Source organism: Physeter macrocephalus, chromosome 17, assembly GCF_002837175.3.
Source record: "Physeter macrocephalus isolate SW-GA chromosome 17, ASM283717v5, whole genome shotgun sequence".
Classification (NCBI taxonomy): Eukaryota; Metazoa; Chordata; class Mammalia; order Artiodactyla; family Physeteridae; genus Physeter; species Physeter macrocephalus.
Genome location: NC_041230.1, coordinates 55,570,606 through 55,582,987, shown reverse-complemented (window position 1 = coordinate 55,582,987; position 12,382 = coordinate 55,570,606). Strand labels below are relative to the sequence as shown.

Here is a 12,382-nt window from a genome sequence, read left to right as displayed (position 1 = left end):
AGCCCCGCGTACCACAAAAAAAAAAAAAAAAAGAAGATACACACACGCCAAAATGACAACAGCTCTTTGCCAGTTAACCTTGCCACAAGCCTTGAGGTAACCTCTGCTTTCACAGGTAGGGCAGAAACACAGAATGGAACAGAATGGCCGCGCTGGCCTGGGGGTCGGGTTGGCCTGCAGCCTGTGCCCTGACCTTGTGCCACGGACAGAGCTGCACCCTCACCAGGCACGTGCAGGCCGCCTGGCCTGTGGCCCTCCGGGGCCCTTCTGGCCTCTCCTCTCCTTTTTTGTGATCCCACCCCCCTGGGCCCCAAGGGAGTGGGCCGGAGCAGAGCTGAAGGACAGGTGCAAGTGTCAGTGCTGTGCAGGGGACAGTGCACCAGAACAGGCCTTCCTGTCCTGCAGAAACGCCGCAGAAGACACCCTGAGCCTGGCGGGGGCGTAGGGGCGCCAGCCTGGCTCGGGACACCGGACGCGTGGGAAGAGCAAGGCCCCAGTGGGAGAAAAGTTCCAGCAAAAGTCAACAACGCTCCCAGCCTGGAGGTGTCTTATCTCTGCCTCAGGAGGCGAAGGTCAGACCTGGCTCCAAGTCGCACCCTAGAACCGTGAGTCAGAGGCCCGAAGGCCGGTCACTTCTGACAGGTGACCGAAGGGCCAGGCCGTGGCTGGTGGCGTCCCTGTGGCAGCGGGTTCTCCAGAAAGCGCCTGAATGCGCCTCAGGACCACTGGGTGGGCGACGACCTCACTGTACACGAATTTCCAGCGGTCCTTTCCTGGCTCAGAGGTGGGGGCCAGGAAGGAGATGGTGCGGGGGGGAGTGAACTCCACTCCCGCCCCCCGGGGGGCCTCACAGCCCCTGCCAACCACAGGGGTGGCCCTGACCCAGTCGCTCCGCAGGAGCCTACTGTGCCGCCCGCCCAGCCTCCCCCGGGTCTCCTGGTCGCAGCCCCGTGCGGGCATCACATCAGTGAAAGGGTTAACTCCACTGCGGCCTCTTCTCTGAGAGCTGCTCCTTAAAAGCTTCCCAAAGGCAAAGACCACCGGCTTCCCCATAGGGAAAAATCTGGGCAGCTGGCCAAGAGTCTCAGAACCCTGACCCCGGCCTGCCCGGAAGCGTGGGAACCAGGCACCCGCAGGCCCAGTGCGCCAGCCCCAGGCGCCGGCCCGAGTAACTGCAGGGCCAGTGTGAGAGTCTAGGCAAACAGTACAGCAGACTGCCCTGCCCCACTTCCTCGGGTGCGGCTCTAAGGCTGGTTTAGGAGGCTCCAGGCAGAAAGAACAGTGCAGGCTGGACTCCTACATACAAAGTTCCTTGTAATTATTTTCAAAACTGATAACAAGAGGCCTCCTTTGGAGCGGGAGGTCGTGAACACAAGTCTACTCTACTCGGGGCCTGCGGGCAGCAGGGCAGCCCCGGCAGCGGAAGCCAGGCTGAGCAATGAAATCGGTTCTTGAAAACACGTGGCTGGGTTTTTCCCCCTCAAATTCCAGAAAACTGCAGAGCACAGAGTTCACAACAATCCTCTGGAAATCTATGTTGTGTAAACAGCAGGGCGTCCACCCCAGCCAGAGGGCTGTCTTATCACTGACATTGTTAAGAACTGCCAGCATGTGGCCATGAGAAAAAGTCAGAAAACTTGGGGATGGTTTTTTTATTGTTTCTAAATTCTACACAGCAAACCATACAACCTCTTATGGCCTGTGCCCACACCCTTGCTCTAACACTGTGTTTAATATATAAATATGTATTTGCACAAAACTGTTTTTTGTAAGGCAGGAGAATGATAAACCTCAAATTCAATTACCTGGGGGCGGGCGGATGGGACGGGAGACACAGGAAGAAGTCATGCCGAGGTTTGCGTTCTGGGTTGGATGGGGGCTCCGGGACATTGGTTGTGGGCTGCTTTTCCTGTTTTTTGGGGGGGTTTTTTTGTTTTTTTTTCGTTTGTTTGTTTTGTTTTGTTTTTTTGTGGTACGCGGGCCTCTCACTGCTGTGGCCTCTCCCATTGCGGAGCACAGGCTCCGGACGCGCAGGCTCAGCGGCCACGGCTCACGGGCCCAGCCGCTCCGCGGCACGTGGGATCTTCCCGGATCGGGGCACGAACCCGCGTCCCCTGCATCGGCAGGCGGACTCGCAACCACTGCGCCACCAGGGAAGCCCCCTGCTTTTCCTGTTTGTCCCCCAGATCCAATTCCTGTCCAACACTCTGTGACCAGGGAGCCCCGGAGACCACATCACCTTTGCCCCCTCCTCCCTCGGGTCCGTGGGAGGCCCCTCCGGGAGCCCGGGGGTCACAGGGGAGAGGGAGGTGGGTACATCCCTTCCCCTGAACTTCAGGCCCACCGAGTCCACACCACCCTGGCGGGCTCCCCCATCACCGCCTGCCCTCTGGGCTCAATCTCCCCATCGAGCCCTTCCACTAAGCCACTGAGCATTTATCTGCGTCCTGCCTCACGGGAACAACTGTATAACTTTATGGGCGTTACACAAGACACCTAACTTTTAACGTGTAAAGTTTGTTTGTAAAGTACCTGGGCTTCCGAGCTGGCCGGTGACACCATCGCTGTGGACTCTGCAAGGGGAGAGAAGAGGCAGTCAGGACCAGCTTCAGCGGCCCCGGGACCCGACACACGGGGCCGCCCCGCCCCCCACCGTCCCCCCCACCAGGAGCACGCGGCGCATCGCCCAAGGTCTCCATCGGAAACCAGAAAGCTGAGCCATCAGTCGCTGGACGGACACCGACAAGGCCCAGCTCCGGGTTGGACACCAGGCGAGCCGTGCAGCCCTGCCCCAGGGGCAGAGGGTCGGCTGGCAAAGACAGCCCCTGCTCGGCCCGCACAGCGACCACTCAGAGGAGAGCAGCCAACAGGGCCACGGAGTCCATCCTGCCCCTCGGGAAGCAAGGCTGGGGGCACGAGTGAAAGGGGAGAGAGGAAGTAGCCAGGGGCCAGCTCGGGTCAGCCAGGCCCAGGGAAAGCCCTCACGGTCAGAAGCCGCACACCCCCAAATCAGGGCTAGATGAGAAACCCAGACGCAGTGGAAAGGGCAGGTCTTGCTCCAGAGTTCCCGACAGCTGTGCTGGGTCAGCTGGCATCTGGCCGCCACCTCTGGATTTGGGGATTTCTCCCCCAGACTGTCTCTGCCAGAGACTCAGAGTCCCCGGGATGAAACCCAGGTGCTGAATTGGGCTCTAGGTGTCTTATTATGTTTATTATTAAACATGGCCCTGAGTTAGCACATTTACAAGTAGTCAGTCGTGTAACCGGTGCACAGTCCAGGAGGTAGATGGTTCTCGTACCCATTTCACAGATGAGGAAACCGAGGCCCAAGGGAGTGGCTCGTTTGCCGCAAGGTGTCGCAGCTAGTAAGTGGTGGTGCCAGGTGTGGCCAGGCTGGGGGACCCCAGAATCTATGCTCCAGTCACTCCCTGAGCCACCCCCGGGCCTCCCAAGAGGCCAGGCTGGATGAGACACAGAAAACCCACCTCCTTCCACCACCTTCCTTGAATAAGGCACGCAGAACTGTGTTAGGGTATGAAGTTTAGCTGCCTTAAAATGAGGTGGAAAAACAACACAAACCGTGAAATTCTCTGCTAAGTGAACCTGCTAACTCTGCAGATATTTTCAAAATGCCATCAAGAGACAGGAAGATTGCCACAGATAACGGGCGTTTGTGTCGGGCTGATCCATTAAATGATGGAAGACACTGCACCCCAGTGTCAGTGGAGTTAATGCAACAGTGGGCATCAACGCCCAGTGAGCGCTGGGCGTATACAGGTGTTGGGTGGTCAGTAAAAGCCTGTAGCTGTGAATGGGGGCCACGGAAGGTGCAAGGGATCACACCTGACAAAGGTGCTTCCCGGAGGTGCCAGGGCCCCGAGTTTCCCTGATTTCACGGGGGCAGGGGGCAGGCAGCCCTCAGCACCCAGCACGGTCTGGAAGGTGAGCGTTCACCAACCCGGTTGTATTTTAAATTGCAAGGACCGGGGGGCCCCGTGGTGGTTCCGTGCCCAGCGCTTTGCTGCAGAGCTAGCAAATGACTTACCGTGGCTTCAGCTGGCACAGACTCCTCGTGGAGGCTGGCGCCACGGCTCCCTATTTACAGAGGAGGAAACTGAAGCTCAGAGAGATACAGAGATTTACCAAGACCACACAGCTAACAAATGGTGGAGCTGGGGCTTCCAGGCGGAGCTGACACAGTGGTGGGCACCCTGTGCTCAGGCGCCCTGGGCTCAGCACAGGCTCATCTGCCCAGTTACCGGGGTGCCAACTCCAGGCCACCTCCTCCTTGACTGGGCCGTACCCGGAGGCCAGACTCCCTCGCAGGAGTCTAACAGGATCACAGCGAAACCCTAGCATCTGACGCTCACTGGCGTATCTGCTTAGACGGCCACGTCCTGGGACCAGAGCACCCAGTGCCCAGTGCTCCCTTTGTGGAAGCCACACAAATACCTCGGCCCCCACAGCTTGGCCCTGGCACTGAACCGTTGATGCCGTCCTGGGGACCGAGGAGCCCTTCTCCGTAAAGACGTGGGTAGCAGGAGTGGGGCCCTACAGTGGCAGAGAGGCTGGGCTGCATTCCCCATGAGCCAAGTCTCCAGGGCACACGGGTCCCCCAGGGACCCCAAAGACCTGAAGCCTCTCCTAGAAGCACGGGGCAGAACTGGCAAAGGGCCGGGTGGGCCGAGCTTACCGTGGGGTCATTTGTCATGTGACCCCAGGCACGGGCATCTCACAGGTGTCCCAGCAGGGAACACAGCTTGTCGAGGGACTGCCTTCCTGTGAGGTAATCCTTGCTCAGAGGTGAGACTAAATCTCAATGCTATCTACAAGCACACCAGCTCACACAGTCACACCCTTCCCGAGCACGCGCGCACGCCCACCTGCCCCATGCAGTGCCTTCGGCCCTCGCCCCCATTTTCTGAAGGGGGTGCTTGGTGTTCTCTGCAGCAGAGGATGTTTCCCATCAAGAACTGTGCAGTGGAGCAGCGCCCAGGCCCCTGACTCCTGCAGTCCTGCTCTGGGCCCATCACGTGAACCTGCGGGAGCTGCTTCCCCAGCTCTGTCTGGGGAGGTGCACATGGGACCAGGATCACAGCCCACAAGCCAGTGCCCTCTGGGCCAGGTATGTCCCAAGGCATCCCAAACATCCACATGGCCTCTGGGGCAGCTGATATCAAACCCCCACTGCACAGAGAATGAAACTGAGGCACCCAAAGGCCTAAGTAACTTCCCAAGGTCAGGCAGGGGTGCGCGCAAGCTAAGGCTGAGTCTGCTTGCCAGCCCTGTCCCCAGCTCTCCCCGAGGGTGACTGCATGGCTGCTTTGCTCCCTGAACCTCGGTTTTCTCGTCTGTAGGATGGGCTCAGAGCAGTGCTTCCCTCGCTCCCCGTCTCCCAGGATGGCAAGGTGGAGCCGCTGCATCCCCGCACGGTATCTGACTGTGTGACCTCACAGGAGCAGAGGGCCCGGGAGGACCCCTGCGTGACAGCAAGGGTGCATGGTAGCTTTGGTGGGGGGTCAAGAAGCAGGAGACAAAACCATACGGGAAGAACCTCGTTGAAAGAAAATGTTTCGAGCAGAAATACTCTGGCTGCCAGGAGGAGATTCAGGGACGTATGCTCTCCTCGGAAGCAGGATCTCATCTTTCCAGCCAGCCCCTGCTCTCCTCTCACTGCCGGACACTCAGCCCTCACCTGTATGTCCATCTGGGTGGAGAGCCATTTAAAAAGACACACGTGGGGCTTCCCTGGTGGCGCCGTAGTTAAGAACCCGCCTGCCAATGCAGGGGACACGGGTTTGAGCCCCGGTCCAGGAAGATCCCACGTGCCGCGGAGCAGCTAAGCCCGTGCGTCACAACTACTGAGCCCACGTGCCACAACTACTGAAGCCTGCATGCCTACAGCCCGTGCTCCGCAACAAGAGGAGCTACCGCAATGAGAAGCCCACGCACCGCGACGAAGAGTAGCCCCCGCTCGCCGCAACTAGAGAAAGCCCGCGCGCAGCAACTAAGAGCCAACACAGCCAAAAATAAATACAATTTTTTAAAAAGACATAGGCAAGTTACAGAGACAGTCCCTGGTCACTCAGGAGGTGATCTCCCAGTGAGGCCCAGCAAGTCCACCTTGAGGGCCTGGAGGCCACAGGACACGCAGGGTTGCCTGGAACACCAGGGGTCCCACTTCAGCGCCTGGGAAGGGACATGCTGGGCCAGGAGACGTGGGAAGGGGCATCTCCAGGGAGCAGAGACGGCCCCACGTACACACACAGTGACAGCAGCACAGAAACAGCAGCAGCAGGGGCGGCAAGAGCAGCGCGTGTGTCTCTGTGTCTGTGCACAGATCCCTGGGCCCAGGGTGATGTGGGCTCCATACTGACGTGCCCTCATGAGCCCTCCCCACTCCCTGGGCATGTGCCACTCTCAGCCCAGTCTATGCAGGAGGAGCGGGGGCCCCAGCACTGCTATTTCTCCACCTCCCGGGCTGGAGGTAAAGAGGCAGATGGAGAACTGGGCCCCATGAAGCTCATGACACAGGGATGCCAAGGTCCAACGCAGGACAAACTAAATGGTCTCTGTGTTTGGAACTCGGGGCTGCAAACGAGGTGAAATGCGAAGGCCTTGCCTCTAGGCAGCGGTGGGCTGCAAAGGGGAAGCTTGACCCTGGAGACGGGGCCTGGTGCTTGGTGCGGCGGGGAGGGCCTGCAAGGGCCAGTGGCCTCAGAACTACAGGCAGAAAAGGACGGGGTGGGAGGAGGGGTGCAGGGGCAGGTGTGACCTGGCGGACAGGTCACCTGAGCACCCAAGCGTGAAGAGAGGGGCCTGTGAAAAATTCCAGCATCAAAACTGACAAGAAAAAAACCCAGAAAAGCAGGGCAGTGTGTAAATTAGCGTAAGCAGAATGGACAAGGCCGGGGGTGAAAGGAGCCCCATCAACACTCCGCACCCACCCTCCACCTGCCCAAGGGGGTTTTCATGGTGGAGAGCCTGGTGCTTGGGAGAAAAGTATGTTATGTTTCCCCGCAAATGTCGGCTGGGAAGGTGGGAGGCCTCAGGCAAGGTGAAAGCCGAGCGCTGCTTTGGAGCAGGCAGTGTCCTGGCGGGCCTGCCCTGGAGGCATCAAGCGGACAAATGCCACTGAAAGCGTCCCAGGCCCACCGACCACTGGCCACGCTACATGAATGGGCTTTGCCTCAGAGAACGGTCAGCACACGCACTGCAGAGATGCCTGATGGACTTTCTTGCCTCAATTTAAAAACAAAACAAAACACCCTTCCCCATCAGGAGGTTTTAATAATGGCCTCTTAAAAATAACTTCACGGGCTTCCCTGGTGGCGCAGTGGTTGAGAGTCTGCCTGCCGATGCAGGGGACGCGGGTTCGTGCCCCGGTCCGGGAGGATCCCACATGCCGCGGGGCGGCTGGGCCCGTGAGCCACGGCCGCTGAGCCTGCGCGTCCGGAGCCTGTGCTCCGCAACGGGAGAGGCCGGGGCAGTGAGAGCCCCGCGTACCGCAAAAAATAAATAAATAAATAACCTCACTGTTAACATGTTTTTCCATTTTCCCACTTGAAAAAGGGGGCTTCCAAGCAGTTATGAAGCAGTCTTCCGACTTGCCGACGAGGAAGTTTACTCGCGCAAGCTTCCCCTGCTTGGCTGGAAGCGGGAAGTATTCCCACTCGTGTGCTAAAGTAATAGTACTCCTCCACAGCCCCTGCCCCCCGCAAGTCAGGTTTAGTTTGGTTGTTGATTTCTTTTCTTTTTTCTTCTTTTTGGCCACGCGGCACGTGGGATCTTAGCTCCCTGACCAGGGGTCAAACCTGCTCCCCCTGCAGTGGAAGCACAGAGTCTCAACCTCTGGACCGCCAGGGAAGTCCCTGGTTGTTGATTTCTTTAAAGTTATTTTAAACGTTGACTTAATGCCTACATTTACCAGAACTTCCGGAGGGAGGATGGGAACCTTCTTCTCAACTGCGATTACAGCACGAGATAAACACGCATCTTTCAGTGAATCCAGTAATCACTCAAGTCCCAGAGAAACGCTGGGTTAGCTACCTTAGGGAGACAGCTGGTCTAAAGTTTCAGCTGATTCACAAAAGCTCAACAGGGACAGAAGAGAAAGTTCAGGGTAATCTATTTCTCTTAATCCTTAAAGAGGCAGCAAGTCACAAACCTCATCCACCTTTACAAGACGTGTTTATGGACAGAAACCAAAGATCACGTCTAAGGGAAAATGAAATTGAGCTCCTCTGTGTCGTGGGCTGGGACGGCCCCATACAGGTCAGTGGAGAGTGGCCACACGTGAGCTTTGAAGCGCAGCCTTGGATTTCCAGTCGACCTGTGAGTATGAAGGCAGCACAAGTGCCGCTGGGCCTGCAGGGACCAGGAAGAGGGGGCTGACACATCCCCAGGGCTGGAGAGGTGGACAGAACCAGATGCCGCTGCCCCCGAGGACGGCCCTTGTGGTCCACTGTGGAGAGTACTGACCCCACAGTCAGAGATGCAGGGACCCCTCAGCTCTGCATCTGACTGGTGGCAAACCACTCACCACTCTCAGCTTCCCATCTTTCAAATCAGAGGGTCAGAGCAGGCAGGCCCATTATAGTCCTGTACTGACTGCTCTGCGGTGCCAGAAGCCACCCCTGGGTTACACTGTTTGTCTTCAGCGATGAGGAGGGACACAGGGAAGGTCTTTTAAGGAGGACATACAGCTTTAAGAGAAAAGCTCTTGGTGGATAAGCAGACTCCAGGGCCCCACCGATGAGGAGAGGCCAGCCTGTATCGTGCTCTCAGCCCAGCCTTTGAAGACAGTGGACACAGGCACTGAGAGCATCAGGGCTGAGTCCAAATCCTGCCGCTTCTGGTGTGACTATGGGTAAGCCTGAGCCTCCGCTTACCCGACTGTAAAATGGGAACAGTACTGTTTGAGTCCGGCTCTTATTATTTTCTCCTGTCAAATAAGTGTTTTTGTGCAAAACAGAGCAACTCTCAAGTGTCACACAGCTGAGGTGTTAAGGGCGGTGGGAGCAGGGTTCAGAGACGAGAAGGAGCTTGTGGAGAAATAGTGACGGTCCTAGGGGGTGGGAGAGGTTCAGCAGACCCCTCCCTGCTACCAAAGGAGCTGTCGCTTCTGGCTAGCTTTGCCCTGGTCCTTCCCAGACCTCCAGGAGTTTGCCCATGGATTTCTGCAAACCCACCCCCTCCAGCACACACAGCTGGCCTGTGTGCTTCCCCAAGGGTATCACTTTGGGGGGGTCCCAGCACTCTGCAGTGAGAGCCCCGCGTACCGCAAAAAATAAATAAATAAATAACCTCACTGTTAACATGTTTTTCCATTTTCCCACTTGAAAAAGGGGGCTTCCAAGCAGTTATGAAGCAGTCTTCCGACTTGCCGACGAGGAAGTTTACTCGCGCAAGCTTCCCCTGCTTGGCTGGAAGCGGGAAGTATTCCCACTCGTGTGCTAAAGTAATAGTACTCCTCCACAGCCCCTGCCCCCCGCAAGTCAGGTTTAGTTTGGTTGTTGATTTCTTTTCTTTTTTCTTCTTTTTGGCCACGCGGCACGTGGGATCTTAGCTCCCTGACCAGGGGTCAAACCTGCTCCCCCTGCAGTGGAAGCACAGAGTCTCAACCTCTGGACCGCCAGGGAAGTCCCTGGTTGTTGATTTCTTTAAAGTTATTTTAAACGTTGACTTAATGCCTACATTTACCAGAACTTCCGGAGGGAGGATGGGAACCTTCTTCTCAACTGCGATTACAGCACGAGATAAACACGCATCTTTCAGTGAATCCAGTAATCACTCAAGTCCCAGAGAAACGCTGGGTTAGCTACCTTAGGGAGACAGCTGGTCTAAAGTTTCAGCTGATTCACAAAAGCTCAACAGGGACAGAAGAGAAAGTTCAGGGTAATCTATTTCTCTTAATCCTTAAAGAGGCAGCAAGTCACAAACCTCATCCACCTTTACAAGACGTGTTTATGGACAGAAACCAAAGATCACGTCTAAGGGAAAATGAAATTGAGCTCCTCTGTGTCGTGGGCTGGGACGGCCCCATACAGGTCAGTGGAGAGTGGCCACACGTGAGCTTTGAAGCGCAGCCTTGGATTTCCAGTCGACCTGTGAGTATGAAGGCAGCACAAGTGCCGCTGGGCCTGCAGGGACCAGGAAGAGGGGGCTGACACATCCCCAGGGCTGGAGAGGTGGACAGAACCAGATGCCGCTGCCCCCGAGGACGGCCCTTGTGGTCCACTGTGGAGAGTACTGACCCCACAGTCAGAGATGCAGGGACCCCTCAGCTCTGCATCTGACTGGTGGCAAACCACTCACCACTCTCAGCTTCCCATCTTTCAAATCAGAGGGTCAGAGCAGGCAGGCCCATTATAGTCCTGTACTGACTGCTCTGCGGTGCCAGAAGCCACCCCTGGGTTACACTGTTTGTCTTCAGCGATGAGGAGGGACACAGGGAAGGTCTTTTAAGGAGGACATACAGCTTTAAGAGAAAAGCTCTTGGTGGATAAGCAGACTCCAGGGCCCCACCGATGAGGAGAGGCCAGCCTGTATCGTGCTCTCAGCCCAGCCTTTGAAGACAGTGGACACAGGCACTGAGAGCATCAGGGCTGAGTCCAAATCCTGCCGCTTCTGGTGTGACTATGGGTAAGCCTGAGCCTCCGCTTACCCGACTGTAAAATGGGAACAGTACTGTTTGAGTCCGGCTCTTATTATTTTCTCCTGTCAAATAAGTGTTTTTGTGCAAAACAGAGCAACTCTCAAGTGTCACACAGCTGAGGTGTTAAGGGCGGTGGGAGCAGGGTTCAGAGACGAGAAGGAGCTTGTGGAGAAATAGTGACGGTCCTAGGGGGTGGGAGAGGTTCAGCAGACCCCTCCCTGCTACCAAAGGAGCTGTCGCTTCTGGCTAGCTTTGCCCTGGTCCTTCCCAGACCTCCAGGAGTTTGCCCATGGATTTCTGCAAACCCACCCCCTCCAGCACACACAGCTGGCCTGTGTGCTTCCCCAAGGGTATCACTTTGGGGGGGTCCCAGCACTCTGCTTCTCCAGGAAGAAAACTTTTTTCTTAAAGAGGCTACAAATCACTTAAACTCATCGTTCTCCGTAGACTTCAAGTATCTTTCAAGGGCTCCACTGTTGGTTCCCGTTCGTGGTTCAGAGCAGAACACTAAGCAAGTTGTTCCCCAAACTTTACGCATTCTCTGTTAAACCCTCATACCCACGGAAAACGAGCCCGAGGAAAACGTGGGTTTCCTTTCGTGCCTAAGCGCCTGTCCTGCACCTACCAGTCCAACGAGGATCCACACCACCAGTCACTGGGCGGGAAGGTCTGAGGGCTGCAGGCCCCCAGAGGAAAAGGAAGCAGCCCAGGTGGGGAGGACCGCGGTAGGAGGGGCGGAGTCCGGTCTCCCTGCTGAAGGGCCTCAGGCAGGGAGCCAAAGCCCCCTCCTCTCCAGCCAGCAGCTGGCCCTGATGTTAAGACGGGTTTCAGGTGGGGGGGAAATCCAGGAGGGGGGGGAGGGTCCCAGGTCGAGAGAGTGACTTTCGTGTCTAGCAGAGGGACAGAGGAAAAGCAGGGGCAAGGGGGCGGAGGTCCGCGTCCCAGCGGAGAGTTGCTGGGGGCTCCCAATCCAGAAAGGGGAGAGGAGGGACGAGGGCCTTCCAGTCTCGCAGAGAGAGAAGGCGGAGGAGGGGCCCCAGTGCCGCAGAGGGAGGGCGCGGAAATGGGAGAAGTCGGCGGGTTCAGAGAGGGAAGGCGCCGGAAGCGGGGCGCCGGGTCCGGGTCCAGGTCCAGCAGAGGGGGGGAGGGCCTCAGCCCCTCCCCCCGGGCGGACACCGCCCCCCGCCCCGCCGCACCCCCGCACCCCCGCCACCGGCCTCACCAGCCGCGCCGGGCTCCCGCTGCGCGCTGACCGAGCCGTCCCTGCGCAGGAGGATGTCCGCTGTGTCCCGGATGCGCCGCCGGCCGCCCGGCGCGCCCCGCAGCCCGCGGCAGCACTGGAAGCACACGGCCCACGCTTGCTCCTCGTTGATGGGCTGCTCGTACGCCTTCAGCACCTCCTCCAGGGACAGCTCCCACGGCTCTGGCCGCCCAGCGCCCCCGGCCCGCTCGCCCGCGGCCGCGTTGCCGCTGGAGCTGCCGGCCCGGGCCATGGCCGCCCCATCATCGCCGCCTGCGCGCCCAGCCCGTTTCCATAACAGCCGCGCCAGGGCCGACGCGCCCGCGAAGCGCGGGGGGCGGATCCCGCGCCGCCGGCCGCTGCTTTGTCATCGTCGGGCCCCGCCCAGCGCGAGCGGCCGCAGGTGAGGCCTGGGAGAGGAGGAGGAGGGGGAGGGAAGGGGAGGAGGAGGAGGGGGAGGGAAGGGGAGGAGGAGGGGAGGAGGG

At 58.2% G+C, this 12,382-nt stretch overlaps 1 protein-coding gene across 2 annotated transcripts in view; it reads right to left on the bottom strand.

Moving 5' to 3' along the window:
• The window catches only part of SPIRE2 (spire type actin nucleation factor 2), a 30,109-nt gene extending 17,832 nt beyond the window's left edge, over positions 1-12,277 (bottom strand). For both annotated transcript variants that reach the window (XM_055079123.1, XM_028478215.2), the window contains exons 1-2: positions 11,880-12,277; positions 2,533-2,573 (exon numbers count right to left, since the gene is read on the bottom strand). In XM_055079123.1, the coding sequence (XP_054935098.1) occupies positions 2,533-2,573; positions 11,880-12,150 (312 nt within the window). In that variant the 5' untranslated portion in view covers positions 12,151-12,277. The remainder of the gene's footprint in view (positions 1-2,532; positions 2,574-11,879) is intronic.
• Positions 12,278-12,382: the final 105 nt, after the last annotated feature.